Source organism: Fragaria vesca, linkage group LG5, assembly GCF_000184155.1.
Source record: "Fragaria vesca subsp. vesca linkage group LG5, FraVesHawaii_1.0, whole genome shotgun sequence".
In the NCBI taxonomy this organism is placed as follows: domain Eukaryota; kingdom Viridiplantae; phylum Streptophyta; class Magnoliopsida; order Rosales; family Rosaceae; genus Fragaria; species Fragaria vesca.
Window position 1 is genome coordinate 18,328,910 of NC_020495.1, and position 24,379 is coordinate 18,353,288.

The 24,379-nt window shown below is 39.3% G+C and overlaps 2 protein-coding genes across 2 annotated transcripts; one reads left to right on the forward strand and one right to left on the reverse strand.

Annotated features, from left to right (window-relative positions):
• Nucleotides 1–1,278: 1,278 nt before the first annotated feature.
• On the forward strand, nucleotides 1,279–4,611 carry LOC101297839 (serine/threonine-protein kinase BRI1-like 2-like). Its single transcript, XM_004300000.1, has one exon. The coding sequence runs from the start codon at nucleotides 1,342–1,344 to the stop codon at nucleotides 4,609–4,611; it is 3,270 nt and encodes a 1,089-aa protein (XP_004300048.1). The 5' UTR covers nucleotides 1,279–1,341.
• A 2,263-nt stretch (nucleotides 4,612–6,874) lies between these two features.
• On the reverse strand, nucleotides 6,875–12,354 carry LOC101291060 (nuclear pore complex protein Nup98-Nup96-like). Its single transcript, XM_004301537.1, has 6 exons — nucleotides 12,206–12,354; nucleotides 9,370–11,923; nucleotides 8,909–9,032; nucleotides 8,447–8,595; nucleotides 8,085–8,182; nucleotides 6,875–7,224 (listed from the first exon to the last, which is right to left on the reverse strand). Exons 1-6 carry the CDS (start codon nucleotides 12,352–12,354, stop codon nucleotides 7,029–7,031), a joined length of 3,270 nt encoding a protein of 1,089 aa, XP_004301585.1. The 3' UTR covers nucleotides 6,875–7,028.
• Between the last annotated feature and the right edge of the window lie 12,025 nt (nucleotides 12,355–24,379).

Sequence of the window (24,379 nt, forward strand, 5' to 3'; positions counted from 1 at the left end):
CAAAAAGGATGGTCCCAAATCCAGCTCTAAAGTCCTGAGCCCCTCACATTAACCTTCAAAGTCGACCAAGATTAATGAATGGTTAGTTTAAACCAAATCGATCTGGCCGGGGTTTAAACTAGATGGTCTCCTCACCTCTTGCAATCCAGATTGTCTAGCAAGAAAAAAGATCAGCAAAGCAAATCCAAATGGTGGCATGACCATTGATCATTAGCCTCCCATGCCATTTCTAATGACCACATGCACACTGCAATCCATTGATGCTGTTCCTCTATATGAGGCCAGTGGACCTCTTTCTCTTTGTTCACTCCCATATTATATGTAATCTGTGTTTCATCCATTGAACTGTATCATCCATTCTCCTTCAAATCCCAGCTTTTGGACCACCCAAGTATCGAATCATCTACTAAATAAGTATTGGGTTTAATTCAATGAAGATCATGGAATATATCAGAAAGACCAACTCCTCTAAAACAAAACGAAAAAACGAAAAAAAATATCAGAAAGTCCAACCACAATGGTCTCACGAGTGTCATGGACTAGCATGAGTGGTCCAAATGGGGTGACTGGTTTTTCGATTCTGCGTTGTAAATAGTGACTGTTATAATGAATTTTCACTTTAGAGTTTTAATACTACAGAACACTATATATACGACATCCAACTATCGTATTTATGCTTCAAAACAAAAATTTCAAAAATTTCTTTACAGGAAACATTCTCATGCTCCTGACAGACAGTGACCCAGTAATACCATTTATTTTATGATGTAATTATATATATATATATATAAATATATATATATTTTGCGCCGATCTTAGACAGATACTTGTCTCTCTGTGGATCCCTACAGCTTTTGACCAAAAGTCATTTCCATTCCCTCACTTGATTCTTCCACAGTTCATGGTACTGGAAATGATCCAGAAACGTATAAGTTACATATATTATATAATCCACTTCCAACTTCAATCCAATTCCCTTCTTTTCTTATTCCCCCATCTTCAATGCTTTCATTTTTGTAAGCAACAAAAAGCACCTTCCTTTTCCTAAAGCTACCACCCTCCTCTGCTTTGCTTTGTCACAACAATGCTCATCATACTCACCACTCTCTCTCACTCTACTCACTAGACTCTCTTTACACTCTTTCTCACTGATCCTTCTGTTTCAGAACCTCACTTCTTTCTCTTCCAGAGGAGAAAAACCTTTGTTTCCTCAATGCAATGCAGAAGACTAATCCACTTCAGCTTTTTCTTCATCTTTCACTGATCATACTTGTTTCCACAGCTGAACAAGTCGTTCCTTCAATCAAAACCGATGCCGAGTCGCTTCTGAAGTTCAAACAGATGATTGACAAGGACCCGAATGGAGTCTTATCAGGTTGGCAGCTTGGTAAGAATCCATGCACCTGGTTTGGAATCACATGCACTGCAGGCAGAGCAACTCAGCTCAATCTCAACGGTGGTTCACTAGTTGGGACAATCTCTCTCGACCCTTTCTCTTCTCTTGATAGGCTCTCTGTCTTGAAACTCTCTGCCAACTCGTTCAATGTAAATTCCACTTCTTTGCTTCAGCTTCCAAATAGTCTCAAACAGCTTGATCTGTCCTTCACCGGAATCTCCGGTGTTGTCCCTGAGAGCCTTTTCTCAAGGTGTCCCAATCTCGAAGTGGTAAATCTTGGTTTCAACAATTTAACAGGTCCTTTGCCTAAGGACTTGTTGTTGAACTCTGATAAACTACAAGCTCTAGACTTGTCTTATAACAACCTAACCGGGTTCATGTCCGGTTTCAAAATCGACAAATATTCTTGTTCTTCATTAGCTCAGCTTGATTTCTCAGGAAACCGCATCAATGGTTCTCTTCCTATGTCCTTGTCGAACTGCACTGCTCTCAAAACCATAAACTTAGCATATAATATGCTTTCTGGGGAAATCCCAAGATCTTTTGGGCAACTCAGCAGTCTACAAAGACTGGACCTTTCTCACAATCAAATCACAGGTTGGATCCCTCCTGAACTAGGAAATGCATGCAACTCACTTCTAGAGCTTAAGCTTTCATACAACAACTTCACTGGCCCAATCCCATCAGCTTTCTCCTCTTGTTCTTGGCTCCAACTTCTTGATCTTTCCAACAACAACATATCAGGCCCCTTGCCAGATTCTCTCTTCCAGAATCTAACCTCCTTGGAGAGCTTGCTTTTGAGTAACAACATCATATCTGGATCTTTTCCGGGTTCCATTTCAGCTTGCAAAAGCCTGCAGGTTTTAGACTTGAGCTCTAACAAAATATCTGGTGTGATCCCGGCTGATTTATGTCCTGGAGCTGCTTCACTTCAGGAGCTGAGGATGCCGGATAACCTTATCATAGGAGAAATCCCTGCTCAACTTTCGCAATGTTCGCAGCTCAAGACTATTGATCTGAGCTTGAACTATCTCAACGGTTCGATTCCTGCTGAGCTTGGGAAGCTGGAGAACCTGCAGCAGCTGATAGCATGGTACAATGGCTTGGAGGGGAAAATCCCACCAGACTTGGGAAAGTGCAAGAATCTCAAGGATCTCATTCTCAATAATAACCGCCTCATCGGAGAAATCCCCACTGAATTGTTCAGTTGCAGTAATCTTGAGTGGATATCATTGACAAGCAATAGAATCAGTGGCGAAATCCCAAGGGAGTTTGGTGTCTTGACAAGGCTGGCTGTCCTGCAACTTGGGAATAATAGCCTGAGTGGGCAGATACCAGGAGAGTTGGCAAATTGTAGCAGTTTGGTTTGGTTGGATTTGAACAGCAACAGGCTAACTGGAGAAATCCCAGCAAGACTAGGAAGACAGCTCGGCGCGGAATCATTGAGTGGAATTCTGTCTGGCAACACTTTGGTGTTCGTTCGCAATGTGGGGAATTCATGTAAAGGTGTAGGAGGTTTGTTAGAGTTCGCTGGAATCAGACCTGAAAGGCTTTTGCAGGATCCAACTCTTAAGACTTGTGATTTCACCAGATTGTACTCTGGCCCTGTCCTCAGTCTGTTTACAAAGTACCAAACACTTGAATATCTTGATCTTTCTTATAATCAGCTCCGGGGGAAAATCCCAGAGGAATTCGGAGAAATGATTGCGCTGCAAGTTCTTGAGTTAGCTCACAACCAGTTATCAGGTGAGATTCCTGCATCGCTTGGCCAGCTTAAAAATTTAGGTGTGTTTGATGCATCACATAACAGACTGCAGGGTCATATCCCAGATTCATTCTCCAACTTATCATTTTTGGTTCAAATTGATTTGTCCTACAATGAATTGACTGGGGAGATCCCCACAAGGGGACAGCTGAGTACACTTCCTGCTACCCAATATGCTAACAATCCAGGACTTTGTGGGGTACCATTGCCAGAGTGTTCAAGCAGCAATAACCAACCAAGCATCACTCCAAGTGATGAGGATGCAGGCAAAGCAAGTCGAAAATCATCAGTTGCTTCATGGGCCAATAGCATTGTTGTGGGGATTTTTGTTTCTGTTGCTTCAGTGTGTGTTCTGATTGTGTGGGGTATTGCAATGCGTTCAAGGCGGAAGGAAGCGCAAGAGGTGAAGATGCTTAACCGCTTGCAGGCATCTCGTGCAGCAACCACATGGAAAATTGACAAAGAGAAAGAACCATTGAGCATCAACGTTGCTACTTTTCAGAGACAACTAAGGAAGCTCAAGTTCTCCCAACTCATTGAGGCAACCAATGGTTTCTCGGCAGATAGTCTTATAGGTTCTGGAGGTTTTGGAGAAGTGTTCAAGGCGACACTGAAGGATGGTTCGAGTGTTGCAATCAAGAAACTCATACGATTGAGTTGCCAAGGTGACCGCGAATTCATGGCGGAGATGGAAACTCTTGGAAAGATTAAGCATAGAAATCTTGTGCCATTATTGGGCTACTGCAAAATCGGTGAAGAGAGGCTGCTAGTCTATGAGTTCATGGAGTATGGAAGCCTCGAAGAAATGCTGCATGGGAGAACAAGGACGCGCGACAAAAAGATCCTATCATGGGAGGAAAGGAAAAAAATTGCAAGAGGTGCAGCTAAAGGATTGTGTTTCCTTCACCACAATTGCATCCCTCACATCATACACAGAGACATGAAGTCGAGCAACGTATTGTTGGACAATGAAATGGAAGCAAGAGTTTCGGATTTTGGAATGGCAAGGCTCATAAGTGCACTTGATACACACTTGAGTGTAAGCACATTAGCAGGCACCCCTGGCTATGTTCCACCAGAATACTACCAAAGTTTCCGGTGCACTGCAAAAGGCGATGTTTATTCATTTGGGGTTGTCCTATTGGAGCTTGTGACAGGAAAGCGCCCAACAGACAAGGAGGACTTTGGAGATACTAATCTAGTTGGATGGGCGAAAATGAAAGTGAGAGAAGGGAAACAGATGGAAGTGATAGACCAGGAATTAGTTTCGGCAGCCAAAGGAAGTGACCAAGCAGAAGCCGAAGAAGTGAAAGAGATGGTGAGGTATTTGGAAGTAACACTTCGGTGTGTTGATGATTTCCCTTCCAGAAGGCCAAACATGTTGCAGGTGGTGGCCTTGCTCCGCGAGCTGATGCCCGAATCAGCAAGTGGAAGCAGCAACAGCGCTTGAATCTTGTCCTCGTTATAATATGATCCTCATTGTAAGAAGCGGCTAGCTTTGTAAGATTGTTGCTCAGATATTAAACATGTTCTTGCACCACCCTAGCTACTTTGTGAATTTATATTCCTTTAACATGTTCACAACTAGGGTAACACTGGAGGAAGTAGTACTGAAGTGGTTTTCAGATTAGTTGTCAGAAACTGCAAATTAACGCCTACTACTTCAGATAGATGTCACATTTGTTATTACAGAGAAACCAAATAAGGAAAAGATTAAAATGTCAATAAATCATCGCCTTTCCAAAGCATAGAATGCAACTTTGCATCTCACTCAGCAGACGGAGTGTTTTGTTTTTTGTTTTTATTATTTTTGGTCTGTCAACAACCAAGTAATGAAGTTTGTTAAAAAGAAGTTTTGGTAAAAAGATTAGCATATTCCAGTAAATTAAAAGACAGGTCTGCATGTAATTAATATGAACGAACCTCATATAGCAATGCACTATCTTATCCGAGCATACTTAAGGCCTTCAGAAAATGCATTAATGAAAGCAATCCTTGGTTAAATTGAAAACCTGAATTAGCTAGCGTTTTGATGATCTGCACTTGATTGAGATAAAATCCATGGGTGTGTAAAAACTACCAGATCATAACAAAAGGCAGAGGTAAATCCGATTGTCAACTAATGTAAAACTCAAAGTTTATGATGTGGTATTAAAGATGTGGTTCGGAGGCGACTTGCAATTTTTAAAGCCTTCTGCAGTTTGGGCTGGTTTAAGAACCTGCACATTTGATTGCGCATTTACTCATGCAGGAAGGGGACTGAGCTTGCACAAGTTTCATCGAGTTATTTCCTTCCATTATTCTTCAGCACTACTGCAGCCTTGGTTGCATAGCTTCCATGTCCAGCAAAATCAACACTGGTATATATTTACATGCAAATCAAATTATTGATCAGGGATTCCTTACCTTAACTAGATAGCATTATCTAAACTATGGCAGAGTCCTTTCTAAATTCTAAATTGGATTCGGTATGGGTGCTCATTGGCCAACCAAATTTAGCTCTCATATTGAAACAGCTGTTTGGAAATGCTGTGAATTGGAGAAACATAACCCAGGATTTACTGATTTAGACACTTTGACTTCATTTGTTTTTTGCATCTTATTGCCTGATTTTGTAATTCTTAGTAGTCTTAAATTGCTGATATTTGCAGAAGTAGAAGGTTGTGCAGCTTTGCTCCAAAAATGCAGCAATTATTATGCTCTTAACTAGTAGAATGAAGTATTGTCGAAAAAAAAAATGAAGTGAATAGATCACAAAACTGCAACTGGTATTTGTAAGCAATAAAATCATTCCAGCCTCTTGTAGATTACTTATTTTCAGTGAATCATCGAGAAGTATGAGACGCACCCTTAGTCTTATTATGTTATCATCTTATCATAAATCAGACCCTCGGACCCCAAGACGAAGCAGTATTAACAAGCCTAAGGTGGCTCTATTTCTCATCTTCTGTGTTGAAGTGGTCAAAACCGCAGTCATCATTGGCAGGTTTAGTGAGTGAGGTTCTAAAAGGTGCTGGGAGACACAGCAGAAAGCCAGAAAAAAAAATATATATATAATAATAATAATAATAATAATAATAATAATAATAATCAGAATACACTTTCAGAAACGCTACAAGCTCCAGACCCTTCCAACATAGAGCTTCTTACTATAATCAACGAGTGTTGGTAAAAAACTCACTCCCTCTGTCCTGAATAAACAAGGAATGCATATTTTTAGTGAAACCAAACCTGAGGTAAGGAATGCATATTTTTAGTGACAAGGTTGAACAGCCAGTTCAGTGTTAAACCTAAATGTTATAATGCAGTGAAAGCTTTATGGTTATAACTTATAAGTGGCATATATCACAATAACTACAACGATGAATCATAAAAAATTGCCTCCATGAATACAACAAGGCAATATTAATGAGGGGCTTTGGTGACTCTACTAAATAAAATAAGCAATGGGTTTCGACATGGCTAACCAAAACCTCACAACCCAGCTTTTTTGCCGGACAGATTTGTCATCAACCATTGCCAAGCAACAACCTCACTACCTTATCCTAGTCAAACACTCTAGCATTCACAGACTCAATGAAGACAAACTCTGAGTCATCCACTCAGTGACTTATCTGTGTATTCTCTCTGTTCTAACTTACCTAATAACATTTGCCCTAAAGTGATCATCAACTATTTTATAAAGAAATGGGATAAAAAATGAAAAATGGAAGGGAACAAACAAAAGTGAAATGGAATAATGATTTGGTGCAGCAGCCTTCTTACAATTTCAAGTCCGCAAAGTGCCTTGATCAATGCCTATCAAAATTCTCAGAAAAAGCACTCAGATTTTGTTTAGCATGCATAAAGATAAAGGGGAAGGCCTACCTATGTAGCAACTTCCGATAAAAAGCATGTAAAGAGTGACACTGCATCCTGCAAATGATTTGAGCGAACGTCTTGAGGTATGGGCGCACTGAAAACAGTGTCAAAGCAACTTAACTGAACATCTCGTGTTGGGCATTCATTAATATCAAGCAAAAGCAAGTTGCAAATCTCATCTGCCATCTTTGAATACACGACTCTGCAAAATATTGGTAATAATGTCAAGTTTATGATTTCACCCAGCAATACCAAAAAGAAGCGTAAATATTTTTCAACTGATTTATGTATAGATGATTACATTCAATTATATATATTATAAAAATGTAAAAGTACAATGCAATATAGTTCATCAGAGTCCCCAATAAAGGGGAAGATGATGGAAACGACATTTAAATGAGACTTAAAAAATAAATTTGAGAAATAAAGAAATAACTAAATGAGCATTACTAACCAATTTCACCGTGGAAAATGAAAAAGAGATATGCTCAAGGTGTTGTTTAAGATGCCAAATATATTTCTTGAAATAGTTTTATAAGTTGTTGTCATTGAGTCAGTCATCCAATTTCATCTAATTCGTTGAACTTCTAACAAGTAGTGAGAAACAAAAGAATCATGATAAAGCAAAACATGTACAACATGGACAGATGCCGCAACATCCATGCTGAGATAATACAGTATTTTCTCCATTAGATATATACATATACATACAGAGCACACATACCCATTTGAACAGTGCTAAAAGTTTAGTTTTCAACCTGCCTCAATCTCTAGACCTAAAACCTAATTTATGAACAGTACTATACACCATAAGGGAGAAAGTACACAACAGAATGGAGGTACTATAAATCTTTATTCAGAGTTAAAAAAATATTAAAAAAAATACACTGAATATCTTAGAATATAACCGAATCCAAAAAGAAAAGCAATGACACCATCACTTTCTGGGGCAGTGTAGATGCCCTTAAACTACTAACAGACATGCAGTGAAAGTGTTACAAAATATAAAGAAAATGGTTACTCTTATGCATGCAACATTGATCCAAGGAAGGTTGAACATACCTCACGTCCATTGGTAGCCTGGCACCCCAAACAGCCAAAGACTTGTTTAACTGACCAAGAACCTCTCTGCAAGCAGCATTTTTGCTTTCAACAGAATCCTGCAATAGATAGTACAGAAGGAAGAACTCATTTGAGAAAGAAAGATAACAATTATTTTGGACTATAGCATCAAGTTGGGTTTATTGCAAGCAGCAACCTTAAACTAAAACTACGACAAGCAGCAACCTCAAAGAACAAAACAAAACTATCAAGATTAGTGTTTGAAATAATTCGATTGGTAGTTTATATATTGCAAGGTTGACGATGCTGCTTTATCCAATACTTAGAATTACTGCGTTATCAAATATAACAAGTTGTGATACCAGTTCACTCATGGCATCATCAGCTCCCTGCAACGAACTTCTTGTTAGATAGAATGAAATGTAGATGCCAGCTCCCAAGTCCCAATTCTCAATTTCTGATTTGTGGTCCTCCATTGAAGTTGCGAGCCTCCATATATCTGAGTGTTTGGCTGCAATTAGAAGAAAACAAAAATTGTACAGGTTAATTTCATTCTAGCAATCAGAGAAGTGATTTAAGTGAAATTTTAGTTTGAAACATCAACAATACGGCAATCAATTGATATACATTGCCTATATACAAAAGCAGTAGCTGCTTTTGCAGTCAATAATATGTGTACTTATTAAGCATGTATTACAGAAACCTCATCAGTGGTTATATTAAGCACATACAGACAGAATAATAAAGTGAGTTGTGACATTCATATTTGTCTAGGGGACTTAAAAGAGGGGAGCAGATAGTACACAGTAGTTTCTAAATCATACCAGACAAGAACAATGTGTGCGCAACAGAGGTTACAAAAATAGAATGAGCTTTCTGCCAGTTTTCACATTCAATAAAGTGTTCAAGCGCCTTCGGAAGATCCCCATAATAATTGAAATAAACTGCCTGCCATCCATCAAAAGAAGTTATTCAACCACCAGAACTGTATGCTGTGCGAGTAAGAAGACCAGGAAAACCAATTTAAATTTCTCAAATTTCAGATCAAAGCAGTCACAGATACATAGTGAGTCACAGCAGGAAGGGGATTAAATAAGGGTTTCAAACTGAATATAATAGTCATCCATCTGATAAAAGTTGTTAGAAAATGTAAAGTTAATTTAAATTTGTTTCCTAAATGTAACGAAAACATTTATGCTGCAAGTTTGATAAAAGAAAGGACAAGGAAGGAGCATGGTCACCATTGAATCAAAGAAATGCTAAAAAAAAAAGAAAATTTACTTACCATAGCCTCATGAATCCATGCTTTTGGAATACCCAAGCCCTCAATGAATTGGCGTTGTGATATTTGTGAGCTCCACGAATCACAATACTGGAACAAAATTTCTCGAATTAGATTAGCATGAAGATATGGAAAGTCTTCACAATGGGCCATGTGAAGGACCACATAGATGGCCCAATGACATTGCCCAAGACACAATAACTGGGAAACAAATGTCATGTCAAGAACATGAAGATCATTGGCACTGATGACTCCAACTGCTTCCAACACAGCACGCTGATGCCAGATCATATGGTAATCAAGTGGATCATATGTTGACGAGAAAGCACTGAACATGGTCTTCAGGAAATCAACTTCACTATCTTCGCTGCCATGTAGCATCATAAGGTAATATGATAGGTCACAGCGTTTCACTGCACTCTGATCCACAGTCTCTTTTACACATCCATCAATATAAACAGGAACAGGGAATGGAGCCTTATTCTCATTAAGAAGATCTTGATATGTGCGGAAAACAATAGGTAATGGAGTGTTAGGTGCCAAGTGATACCACATCATTAACCCTAAAAACCTCTTCCAATCAACTTCAATATCATGAAAAGCACCGTGGACATTACCAGCAAGCAACTCATAAAGCCTTATCCTATCTTTCTCAATGAAACTCATATCCAGTCCATTAATACTCCAAAGCTCAAGCTGTCGTGCGATGTCAGAACGATTAACCATGGACCCACCAGATTGACTTAACAAACAAGCCAATCTCACATCTCCCTGAGAAGCAGCCAATTCTACAGCTTCATCCAGCTGCCGCCCACTCAGAAGTAATAATATGGATTCCAGATAATTGGACTCATTTAAGGAGATGATTTCTTCTACTCTATCATGCACATTTTCTTGCAACCAGTAACTGAACTCGGCCCTCCTAATAAGAGGAAATGCTTCCGGGTCGGTTTCTTGTGAAGGGGGCTTCTCATCCTGCACCATTTCTTCCTTGGCATCAACACCATAAGATTCCAGTTTCCCGCCATTTTCTCTTTCAGAGAAAAGAACTTTTATCAATTCCCATATCATAATTTGATGTGTCAAAACCAAACAAGCAGATGAAGATAAACCCGGAACCTCCAGCTGCCTCTCGATATTATCTACATAGCTCCTGCAAATATCTGATAGCATAAACTGATTCGAAACAAGCTTCTGAAGTCTCAGACTGAAGGATCCAATTTCAACTTCTTTTGTTTCATGATATAGTCCTTTGTGAAGCTCCAATGGAGAAGTAATAGCTGTTTCAACAAGTTCTGCTCTAACCTTGTTACTTTCATCTCTGACAACATTGTCAATAGCAACCTTCTCTATATTAATTACAGATGACAGCACCCTTTGGGAACCACTACTGCCTATTGGTGCGCCAGCATGGACAAGAACTCCATTTGGGCCCCATCCTACTCGAAATGACCTACCCATAAACAAACCTGCATCAACTATGTTGCGAGAATCTTTTCTAGTTACTGGTGTGTCTCTACTGAGATCAAGCTTAAAACCTTCTTTTAGTGTCTTCAATGGCAAGGCTTTGTTTTCCTGTGCCATTAGAATGGCACCAGGAGAGTTTGAGTCAAAACTACCATGCTTGTACCCGAGCAATGCTAGAGGGGTCTTTCGAACAGCTGGTGGAGAAGATCGATGACTAATCCTTTGAGCATTTTGTAAAGGAGATCTCGAGTAGTCTTTACCAAATGATGGATTATAATGTGAAGGTGATTCTTTAAAATCCTCGGCTTCCTCCTCCGCATCAGAAAACATCAACATTCTCATTTCTTGCATCTTGATGGGGTCAAGCCCAAGATGAGCAGGAAGAGAATGCAAAAGCACAGTTCCAGTACGATCCATCTGGTTTCCTTCATCAAACATCTCATCATGGTTTAATTCTGGAGGATCTTCACCTACATCAGTATCTTCCATCATCATATCTTCTTCATCTTCATCAATCAAACCAAATCTACTAAAATGGTTAACAAAGAATTTCCACTCCCCATTTTCCGGATTAAATGAAACAAAATGAGCTCCTTGTCCCTCCACGCTGTGTCTCAATATTTTCACAATATGTTCTATCTGCCTCTGGTCAACACACGGCAGTCTCGTTTGTAGCATCAGAGTTACTTCAGCAGGCTTGTTAAGGCCCCGGCCAACAAAAGGCTTAGCACTCTCGTCTTCATATACAATCACCTCGTGCCTGTTGAATTTCACAATTTTATCCAACTCCAAACACCTAACATCAGTCTCCCCAGGATACTTGACAGCTCCGTAACCAAACCTCCCAACCGTAAAGTCCAAAACTCGGCTACAATAACCAGGATCCACACGTTCTCGAGCAGCCAATTCCTCAAAGGAAGGCTGCATATAGTAATCAACCGCCTCAAGAGTCGGTAGGTAGCCTAACAAACCGCCATTACCATTATGATGATCTAACACTAACATCTTACCATTATCATCCAACCCGAAGGAACCCCTAGTTGTGTAATACAGATCTTCCTTTAACAGATTCATTGGCGAAGCCAAGTTCCTGCTATCAAACAAAAACAGAATTACTTATAAAAATGGTAAGCAGCATCCCCTTTTGAACAAATTTGTATTAGCACAAAATTGTTTCATAATAAACATAAAGGTTATGAAAACCCAATACCCAAACAACTATGATATGATTCCAGGATTCATCAATCTCTCTCCAACCAGCAAATACAAGTACCCAAATAACTATTAAATATCGGATTTCGATACAACATAACAAACAAGGTCTCAAGCACAGTTTCTGTAGAAAGTAAGGGTCATTGATATTTGAACTTACCTAGTAATGCAGTGAGGTAGTGGAGAGGGAGAGTTGCAGTTGATTTTCCTGGATTTGGTGCTTGGTTCTTTCATGAACTTGACCTCGTGACATCTAGGCCTCTTCTTATTATCATCACCCAATTGCTGCAACATCAATACAGAATCCATATTTCTCGGAGATTATCCTGCATCATTTTAAAGACAAATACGATGAGACCCATTACCCAATTGGATCGAAAAACACAAAAAATAAGAAACAAGCACACCAAGAATACCTCGTTTGCTTAAGGACCAAAGAGAGCATAACATGTACAATAATCACAAGAGAGACAGAGAGAGAGAGAAAGAGAGGTGATAACATACGCCTCAGGGAGCAGTAGAAGAGAGCAAAGAAATCAAAAATCGAGCTCAGAGTCTCGCTCAGTCTGTTTCTGTGTTTCTTATTTTAAAAATGACCCCTCTCTACTTTTAACTGATATCAGACAGAAGGGTACAAAATATGTTTTATTTTATTTTATTTTATTTTTGTTTTTGGCTCACCGAAACCTAATTTTTATTTTTAGGGTTCGGCATAGTTGGGACTTGGGGTTACTCTTTTGAGTTTCCTTGATAATCATATCAAATTTTACTGCTTTTCCGTTCTAGTATAGTTGTTCATCTGTTTGGCCAACTGAATTAGCATGGTGGAAACCATTTTGCTTAAGTAATTAACCAAACAACGTAAATAATTATCAGAAAACGAAAATTAACTACATAAGTAGTTTTTTAAGGGCCAAAAGGAGCTATGGCCCCCCTACTCAAACATTTTGGACAATGTCTTGTATATTTTTGATAATTAGTAGTATTTGAATGAAAATTTAGTCTAGTAAAAACATGGTAGGCTGCAAATGTGTTAGGACAGCTGCTACCAAAATTTTCCTGTTAAGAGGTCCTTGGTTCGAATCTTAGTTTGTGAAACATGCTTTTGGGAGGGGCCATACACCTAAAATTGCTCCTGGCTCTAGAGTGGTAGCTGACCCGGTCACCATTTTTTACATTTTGTAACCGAAAAAAAATTATTTATGATCATCACCCCTCCAAATTGTAATCTTTACACTAATTATTCAATGAAACAATAAAATGTAATAATTAATTGCCTTAATATACTATGGAATCCAAAAAAATATATTAATAAGACATTTTTGTAGAATATTATTATGGCTTCAAAAATGAAGAAACAATGTTCCTTTTATCTTGAATTTTGTTGTAACCTTTTAAAATAAAATAAAATATTTTCCATTTCTTTTTTCACCTCCTCGATCAAATTAAAAGTTTCAAGTTAGAGGCTATTGAGTACATTTATTTTTTCGGCAAAGTTACATTGGGATTACATTTGGCTAGGAATTTGGGACAAATATATACTTCCTTGCTCAGACAACACCTCTCGCCAAATTTGCTTCAATTCCCTTCATAATTTTGAGATTGTCACCTTTCATTTGAATTTGTGTGTTATAGCAAACAAATCTTCTTCTATTTGACATGCTATATATATATACATTGTACTTTAGAGAGATCAGTTGCGATCAATGATTAAAATATTAGTCGTATATCTATTGAAATTTTTATATCTGATATATCAAGGAATTATCAGGGACACTCTGCAAAAGAATATATTTTTTTAATATTAATTAATTAGATTGACGTATAAATATATACAAAGACATTAACTTCTCGACTCTCAAAATTACATTTTGTAATGACCTCTGATTCTTATTCTGAGTGATTAATTTGAGGTGACATGGTTTCTTCAACATTCAAAACCATGTCATGATCAACATGAGCACCATGTCAACATGAATTTTTTCTTATTTTTTGATGGATTCATGAGTTCTATCTAGGGTTTATCATTTGTAAACTTTTTTCCATTCTTTGAAGGTCAACACTTGTTAGCCCCTCCATACTTTCGCTGCATCAAGTGGTATCAGAGTGGGTCTCTCCCATCTCTTTTATATACTTTGATTATCCATGGTTGATGATGTCATAAGAGCATATTTGGTTTGTCCTATCGCTCAGATAACTGCTACTATTAACATCATAAAAGTTTAGATAGGAGAATTCGTGAGTTGGTTGAAGGAACAAATACCAACAATTGCAAAAGAGATCAAGGAGGAGAATCTAAGAGGCAAAATCAAGTTGCTAATCATGATTTCAAAATTATGGTAGATATTCCTTATTTTTCTATTTACATGCACGCGGAGGACTTTCTAGATTGGCTAGATGAGGTGGATAGATTCTCTGAGATTATGACGGTTCCTGATCACAAACATGTTAAGAAGGTTGCATTACGTCTCAAGAGCTGATTGGTGGATAACTTGCAAAGAGCCAAAAAACTGCAAGGTAAACAGCTCGTTCGAATATAGAGGAAGATCGCAGGTCTTCTTAGAGAAAAATTTCTACCTAGAGATTTTTCGATCAAAAAGTATCATTCTAAGGTGGAAGAGAGGAAATTAAAAATTGAACATTTTGCTTTGCCCGCTAAGTGTAATATTTTGATTGAAGAAAAACCAGAAGAATTTCTAATTAATGAAGCCAGGACAAGCACTTTAACCGACGAAAAAGTTTCGTCGGCCTGTTAGCTTAATTCGTCGGCTAAGATCTTAGCCCACGAGCCTTCGTCGGCTAACATTTTGTCTGGAAAAGGTCGTCGGCGATGACTTTAGCCGACGAAACTAGAAGACGTCGTCGGCTTTAGTCCTAGAATTTAGCCAACGAAAAAGAGATCGTCGACTTTTTTCCCAGAATTTAGCCGACGAATATCTTAAATGTTTTGTCGACCGTAGTCTGAGACTTTAGCCGATGAAACGTTTAATATATTCGTCGGCTATAGTATGTAATAAAAAAAATAAAAAAATAAAAGCCGACGAAATATAGTCTGTTTCATCGGCTAAAAGGGTTTAGCCGACGAAACATTCCATAATTCGTCGGCTAAACCTTAAAAAAAAAAAAATTAAAAATACTATAGCCGACTAATTATGACGTATTTCGTCGGCTATAAGCAATGTTTTAAAAAACGCTAGGCGCTAGTCAGGCGGACAGCCGACGCCTAGCGCCTAGAGGATTAATCGGACGCCTAGGCGGTTTTGTATTTTCCGTATTTTTTATTTTTTAATAGCAAATAAAATATAAAAATAAATTTATAAAATGCATTATAATGTTCCAAAATAGCAAATATACTTCAAAAATAAATAAAATGGTCAACTACTATGTTCTTAGAAATAACAAAAATAATTTGAAATAAACAAATTAGGCTTTAATGTGTTTTGATTCAAAAAAAAAAAAAAAACTAAATCGGGCCGCCCAGCCCGCCTAGGCGGCCGTTTTTCGCGCTGGCGCCCAGATTGAACGATTAGTGGAAAATCGGAACGGTGGGCTGACGCACGCCTGGCGTCTAGGCGGCGTTTTTTAGAACATTGGCCATAAGTCCATTCCAGTAAAAAAAAAAACCCCCCGAAATTTCTAAATTACCATTCCAAACAAGCTGCAAAATACACCAAAACAATTCCATATAACCAACAACAAGCACATAAAACTATATAATTCATCAACTACACAAAATCTAGATCATCTAAATTAATATCTGCTTCTGGGGGCAGCTGCGGAGGTTGCGGCGGCTGGGGTAGCGGTAGCCATAGGCATGGGCGGAGCCGAAAGTCCCTGAAGCTGGGCAGCTGTAAACTCCTGTATTTACTAGAACATCTGTTGCTGCTGGGCCTGCTGGATGGCATATATCTTGGCAGCATAGGCTGCCTGCGCGGCATTATAGGCAACCTGAGCAGCTTGCTGTTCCCGTAGTCTCTGAACTTCCGACTCTAGATGAGTCGTCCTGGTGGTCGTGGTCGTGGTCCTGCTGCTGGTTGAGGCTGCCTTTCGTTGAAATCCTAGAGTGGTCTTCAGGACCCCCTCGCCCTTCTTTCCTAGATCCCGGCAGTAGAAGTTGTTTGCTCGCAGTGGGAAGGCTGTGCCCATGATCCTCGCCCCAACTGTCGGATCCGAAGTGTCGATCCGGGACATGGCTTCCTCCTACGTGTCTGGCCATATCTCTCTCACTATAGCACTCATCACCTCGTCACTAGCTTCCCTCACCTTCGCCTAATTGGATAGGAAAAAAATTATTAATTAACATTTTGACATATATATAAGTAAAATTAAAAATTTTAAAACGTAAGATGACTTACAATATCCTCTTGGGTGTCAGGATGTGTCTTCTCGTACGTATAGACGTACCGGTTGACTTCTGAATGTTCCCTGGCCGCCTCGTCCATGAAGACAACGAACGATCTAGAACCGGCATGATGGTTCCTTGTGTTGCGTTGCCGGTTCTAAGCGTTCGCCCGGGAAACAGCCTTCAAAGAAAAAAATAAACTATTAGTAAAATATTTAAAAACGCACGTACATAATGACAAATTAACTAATTAATTTTTTTAAATACTTTTTTACTAGGGTTGTTGAATTCTGATGTCAAAAGCCAACACTACTCGTACTCCATGTACTAGAACTCAGCAGGGGTACCAGAACGTGCGTTCCCGTGCGTAGTCCAGTGGGTCCGCAACTAGTTCTTCCACTCCTTGTACCTACAGATATAACAAAAATATTAGAAATATTATTAATATCACATACAATTTTGTTTTTTCATTAACTTCCCAACGTACCTTTCCCCATGCACAACGTCTGCCCAGCTATTCTTCAAGTGCTCAGGAACCTCAAACCACACCTGCATTTAACAGTTTATTAGTTTAGTTTTTCGAGAAATCAACAATGTAATACATAATATTATTGAGGCATTTTGTAAACTCACCGACATCGCGTTGTGGACCATGTCCTTAACCTTCTGCGGGACCTCGCCCCAGTCTGACCACAACATAGGGACTCTATCCCTAATGAGCGCTCCCACGCGGCTGGAGTACATCCTCGACTTCCCGCCCGATATTATGTCGCCATCCCCGTCAGTAAAGATGACGATCCTCCCTGAGGTACTGACTGTCTTCTCGAGAGCCTTCCATGTGACGGGGCCTCTCTTCTTCTTTGTCGGCTTCACTTCTACGGTGCCTATCACATGATAAACCAAATTGATTATTAAAATCGGAGACCCTTTATTATTAATTATAAGAAAACAAATCATTCATCTTTCATTACCTGAGGGCGATGCGGCGGACGCGACGGATTCCGTCTCTGTCGCCAATGATGATACCCTCACGGAAATAAGAGGTGTATCAAAAGGCACGAACCGGTACGCCACTGATGGAGCCACTGGCGGGGGCAGTGGATAAATCGACGTCCTTGAGCCATCAACTACAGGTAAGGCAGGTATCATCCGCGGAAGGAACAGATGAGGCGGCGGCATCTGTACCCCAGATGACCCACTATCCGAAGAAGTAGGACCCGGAGTGGGCGCCCGGTGTATCTCAGGCATACGGGGTGCATACACCTCCTTTTGGGTCTGAGGCCACAGCTGCCTCGAGGAATGAGGGATGCCCCGTTGCCTCGATGAAGGGGGCACCTACTGCTGGCTCTGTGTCATCTCCAGAAGGGTTGCACGTCTGGTTTTCATGGGGCCCCGAAACAACGTTTGAGGGTTGCTAGAGGTTCCCTCAGACGATTCGGACCTTTGGCTCTTCGAACCCTTCGTCGATCTAAAATTACCGCTCATCCTGTTTAAAATATTAATTTGAATCAAGGCTGAGGCATGGGCGGATACACTCATCATTCAATGTTGCTCGTTAATTCAAGGCTGAGGCAACATTGAAAAAGTAAAAATTCAATCTTATCATTCTCAAATCTAAGGCTCTAGATTATTTTGTCTTTATTTTATAAAAAATATTGTTGAAACCATTTTTTTTTTATTATGTTCATGCTTAAATTTAAACACTTAATATAACGTGAAATATATATATTTTTGAAATTATACTTGTTCAAAAATATGAATTCAATTAAATATATATATATATATATATTCAATAGGATTTGATATAGGTTTTTCTATTTTGTATTTTGTATCTTATGTTTAAAAATTCGATGAAGAATATATATATTAATATATAAGTAAAAAATAATAATTATGAATTAAAAGGTTTAAAATTAAACTTTGATTCTGCAAAATGTAAGGTAGAGTTGAACAAAGCACCTCCAAATATGAAGTCAGCCCACGATGAATGCAATACCTAGTCATGGAATATAACAAGTGCACAGTGCAAGGTACAAGTTCATTATCAACAAAGCATTTGTACCCCAAAATGGGGATAATTAATCTCCTAAACATAAATTAGGGAAAAATGTAACGTCTTTAACCATCAAAATTGGACCGAAGATTACAGATTTGATTGGGTTACCCATATGAATTCATGATCATAACAGTAAAATGGGAGATTGGATAGTAACAAAACGCAGAGGTGAAAATCAATTCGAAATCAAAAGTAAAAAAGAAGAAAAACGCTAACCTTGGAGAAGAAAAGGAGCTGGAGAATTTGGGAGAGGGAGAAGGAGACTGGGAGAGGGAGAGGGAGAGGGAGAGGGAGAGGGCGACCGGGAGACCGGGAGAGGGAGGCGGAGGAGGCTATGGTTTTTGAAACGCGCTGTGGAGGCTGTCGAGTGCTGGGTCTTCGTCTGTATACAGTATAACTTTAGCCGACGAAATTTTTACTTCGTCGGCTAAACCTTTAAATTCGTCGGCTAAAATTTGAAATTCATCGGCTAAGCATTGAAATTCGTCGGCTAAACTTTGCAATTCGTCGGCTAAAGTACTTTTATACATTCGGCACATTGTGATTGTGATGTTCAAACTTGAGAAACGAAAATCCGACCGTCAGATCTGACCATCATGATAAAATACATGTATGGGAAAAAATTCAACTTGATCCAATAAGGTTAAAGGCTCGATCCGGACGATCAATCCGTTAAGTCAAACCCTTAAACGTACGGAAAAGGTCATTGAACCGTCTAAATTATGTATTTTGGCCGGACCTTCAACCGAAAATAGTTCCAAACCGATGAGACGCAACAAGTCGTATAAAAATTTTACGAAAAATAACCACCGAAGATAGGGCTACCCATAGGGATAAAGAATGGAAAATTGCATTGACAGTAACTATCGGCACCGAGACTTTACCAGAATACCATGATTTTTCAACCGTAGATGTATTTCACCATTATGGTCATATCTTATTTCATGACTTTTTTGCGTTTGAAGGTTCTACGTATAGTTTGTTTTTGAAACGGAACATTTACTTAAAACACTTGGTAAACAAGTTATACAACATTAGTAGGCATGTTGTGATTGTGATGATCAAACTTGAGAAACGAAAATCCGACCGTCAGATCTGACCATCATGATAAAATACACGTATGGGAAAAAATTCAACTTGATCCGACAAGGTTACGGGCTCGATCCAGACGGTCAATCCCGTAAGTCAAACCCCTAAACTCACGGAAAAGGTCATTGGACCGTCTAAATTACGTATTTTTCCCGGACCTTCAACTGAAAATAGTTCCAAACCGATGAGACGCAACAAGTCGTATAAAAATTTTACGAAAAATAACCACCGAAGATAGGGCTACCCATAGGGATAAAGAATGGAAAATTGCATTGACCGCAACTATCGGCACCGAGACTTTACCAGAATACCATGATTTTTCAACCGTAGACGTATTTCACCATTCTGGTCATATCTTATTTCACGACCTTTTTGCGTTTGAAGGTTCTACGTATAGTTTGTTTTTGAAATGGAACATTTATTTAAGAATTAAATTCAGTTTACTCCCATGAGGTTTGGGAGTAACTTCATGTTAATCCCTATACTTTCAATTTCATCAGTTTACCCCTCAAACTTTTGAATTTTCCTCAAGCGTGACAAAATGTCCTATATTATGTCCAAATTGGACGTTAACTATTGATAATTTTAACCTTAACTGTGAGGCCAGTATTTAGAATTTGGGCAAATCGGACCTTATATGTCTAAATCGGACCTTAACTGTTGATAATTAAAGGTCAATTCAAACGGAATATGAGAATTTGGGCACGGCAGACAGAAATTGAAGAGTTCAAGGGGTAAACTGATGAAAATAAAAGAGTAGGGATTAACATGAAGTCACCCCCAAACCACAAGGGGGTAAACTGAATTTAATTCTTTATTTAAACACTAGGTAAACAAGTTATACAACATTAGTAGGCATATTGTGATTGTGATGATCAAACTTGAGAAACGAAAATCCGACTGTCAGATCTGACCATCATGATAAAATACATGTATGGGAAAAAATTCAACTTTATCCGACAAGGTTAAGGGCTCGATCCGAACGGTCAATCTCGTAAGTCAAACCCCTAAACGCACGGAAAAGGTCATTGGACCGTCTAAATTATGTATTTTGCCCGAACCTTCAACTGAAAATAGTTCCAAACCGATGAGAGGCAACAAGTCGTATAAAAATTTTACGAAAAATAACCACCGAAGATAGGGCTACCCATAGGGATAAATAATGAAAAATTGCATTGACCGCAACTATCGGCACCGAAACTTTACCAGAATACCATGATTTTTGAACCGTAGATATATTTCACCATTCTGGTCATATCTTAATTCATGACTTTTTTGCGTTTGAAGGTTTTACGTATAGTTTGCTTTTGAAACAGAACATTTATTTAAACACTTGGTAAACAAGTTATACAACATTAGTAGGCATGTTGTAATTGTGATGATCAAATTTGAGAAACGAAAATCCGACCATCAGATCTGACCATCATAATAAAATACATGTATGGGAAAAAATTCAACTTGATCCGACAAGGTTAAGGGCTCGATCCGGACGGTCAATCCCGTAAGTCAAACCCCTAAACGTACGGAAACGGTCATTGGACCGTTTAAATTACGTATTTTGCTCGGACCTTCAACTGAAAATAGTTTCAAATCGATGACACGTAACAAGTCGTATATTAGGGTATTCGTCGGCTAAGGTTTAGGGTTTAGCCGACGAAATATTAGGGTATTCGTCGGCTAACCACATCTTAGCCGACGAATTATGAATTATTTCGTCGGCTAAGATGATTTAAGCCGACGAATTATGGTATATTTCGTCGGCAAAGATGGTTTAAGCCGACGAATTATGGTATATTTCGTCGGCTAAAGTATAAAAAATACATTAAAAAAACAGAAGGTTTAAACCATACTAACTTCCTGTTCATATATCACCAAAATTCATATAAAATAACATAAATATGAATTCAACATATGTAAACTATAAAGGTTATACATTCTTTTTTATTACAAATTAATGTAATCGGAATTAAAACTAAGGCTCGTAATCGGAATCATTCGATGAGTTTTCTTCGGTGTCAGAATTAATTTCTGGTAATCTATGTCTTTCCTCATCGCCAGAGTCGTCGTCTGTTTCTTGATTTGGATCAACATCAATAAGCCTTGGCTCTTCATCACGAATTCGCACCGAACGACCTGCTTTAAAATTACTAAAGCGAACGGTAGAGGAGTTAGGAATACCTATTGCGCTGGGCTCTTGATACGCAACATCTTCTTCCTCGTCTTCGACCTCTCCAAATGTAGCCGCTCGGTAAATGTTTTGAGGGTGCACAAGGTTGACTACTTTCCACGCGTCGCCCTTAGCAAGGTCATCAAGATAAAACACTTGTTTAACCGATGTGGCAAAAAAGAACGGGTCATCTTCGTAAGAACTTGTAGCAGTGTTCACCGATAATATTCCGTACTGATCGGTCTTCATGCTCTGCGGTTCATGCTCTGCGGCCTAGTATCAAACCATCTACACTTGAAGAGGTGCACTGTCATGCTTTGCCCATAAACAAGTTCCACCACTGAATGAAGAACACCGTAATAGTCAACTCCATTCCGCCCACCATGCGCCATGACCCTAGAATTCTGTGTTCTCCATCTGCTGTCTCTCTGTTCACATATAAATTGCACGCCATTCACCTTGCACATCGGATAAACTCTTGAAATTATTGGCTTAGTTCGTGCGACCAATTTGGGTGACCATCAAATTGAATATGGTTCATCTGCAACCAACCATTCAACTGTAAATATGGATAATTATGCAATAAACATAAACACGTACATAAATATTGAATTACGTACCCAGCCGCTAAAATAGTTTGCGAACTCCCTGTTGTGGTAATCGAGATCACCTTGAATGTCTAGACAATTTAGATGGATGTCTTTCTAGTATTCAATTTCTCGACAGTTAATCAATACCCACCAGTGGGCAATGACTAGCTCATGCGGTTGTAACTTGTAGAAGTCTGGCAAAATTCTATAAACTTCAACATCACTGGAGAGTATGGAAAGATTGAACTTCGGTACATCTACCGGTATGGTTTGCGGAGTTTCCTTCAACGCTCCTAAATACAACTTCATGTAGGTGACGCACTTGTGCGCAATATATGCTTCAGCTATACATTCTTCAGGCGCGGATTTATTAGCCACATAATATTTGTAGTCTCCATGTTGCCTATAAATCAAGTTGCAAAGTGTTATGATTATTGAACATGTATATATATTGAGGAATTCAGGTGTAAAAAACGTACATTTCCATGGGATACATCCAAGTGTAGTGTACTAGACCGGTAAATAACAATTGCTCAGGAAGATGGATCATCAGGTAAGGCATGATGTCAAAAAAATTTAGAGGAAATATCCTCTTAAATTTAGACATGATATAAATGATGTCCTCTTGCATTTTCCGGAGGTTAGATTTTTTCACTTCCCGTGTGCATAACTTCTGGAAGAATCTTGTCAACGCTACTAACGGCTCCACCACCTGACGGGAAAGGAACGATCGAATGAAAACAGGGAAGAGACGTTGTAGCAGGATATGACAGTCATGACTCTTCAACCCTTACATCTTATTGTCCCGGAAGTTAACACACCGGGCTATATTTCCTGCATAGCCTGAAGGATACTTCACACAACTCATCCACTTGAAAATTACGTTCTTCTGGTCAGGCTTCACGGTGTAAGGAGCTTGAGGCATTTTTTTCTTCCCTTCTTTCAACCACAGATGTCTTCTTATAAGCATTTTTTTTAGATCAATGCGTGTCTTAGAACCGTCTTTCGTCTTCCCCTCCAAGTTCAACACTGTGCCCACCACACTGTCGCAAACATTCTTTTCTATGTGCATCACATTTAGGTAGTGCCAGATCAACAACTTACTCCAGTATGAGAGTTCCCAGAATATGCTCTTATGTGTCCAGAATTTGTACCTGTCGGGTCTTTCAGGTATTGCCGCCACAATATTGAGATGATTACTGAGCTGCTCAAAATCGTACTCATTAAGCACTGCTAAAATTTCTTCCCCCGTCCATCTTCTGGGAGGCACACCGTTTTCTACGGTCCCATCAAATGTCTGTGCATCGAACCGCCATTCGTGATCATATGGAAGGAGAGTACGGTGACCCAATTTGCATATCTTGTTGCAATGACTGCTGCTGCCCTCATCGCTAAGGCACTGTAGACAAGCCTTGTATCCTCTAACAACGTTGCCCGACAATATCCCACGGGCAAGAAAATCACTGATGGTACCAACAACCATGACATGCATCTGGAACATCTCATGCATGTACTTGTCATAAGTGGGATGACCAACGTCTCACAAAAACTTAAGCTCTTCAATCAAAGGTCTCAAATACACATCGAGACACTTCCCTGGATAACCGGGCCCCGGAATCAACAAACTCAACATATTGTATTCCTTTTTCATGCACATCCATGGAGGAAGGTTGTACGGTACCAAAATCACCAGCCATACACTGTATTGAAGACTCATGTTGCCAAAAGGGTTGAACCCGTTGGATGAGAGCCCGAGCCTCACATTTTGGACCTCTGACGCAAAATGAGGAAACTCCTTGTCTATATGCTTCCAAGCCTCCTTGTCAGCAGGATGTATAAGGGTATCTTCGTCATGTAATTCCCTATCAACGTGTCATCTCATAGCTTCGGCCGTGTGTGAAGACATGTACAACCGCTCCAGCCTATCACTCAACGGGAAATATCGAAGTACCTTCACAAGTTTCCTATTGCCTGCATGAGTCAGCTTATACCTGTCAGTGTGACATACCGGACATGCGTCAAGGCCACCAAGGTCATTCCCTTCTGGATCTTTACCCCCAAAAAGAACGCAGTCATATCTGCATGCATGA

What these genes read in the sequence shown, in the direction of transcription:
- LOC101297839 (XM_004300000.1), top strand. Translation starts at nt 1,342, where the DNA reads ATGATTGACAAGGACCCGAATGGAGTCTTATCAGGTTGGCAGCTTGGT.
- LOC101291060 (XM_004301537.1), bottom strand. Translation starts at nt 12,354, where the DNA reads ATGGATTCTGTATTGATGTTGCAGCAATTGGGTGATGATAATAAGAAG. An exon ending in GCACACATTGTTCTTGTCTG is followed by an intron (nt 8,596 to 8,908) that starts GTATGATTTAGA and finishes TTCTAATTGCAG; the next exon opens with CCAAACACTCAGATATATGG. An exon ending in AGGCTACCAATGGACGTGAG is followed by an intron (nt 7,225 to 8,084) that starts GTATGTTCAACC and finishes AATATTTTGCAG; the next exon opens with AGTCGTGTATTCAAAGATGG.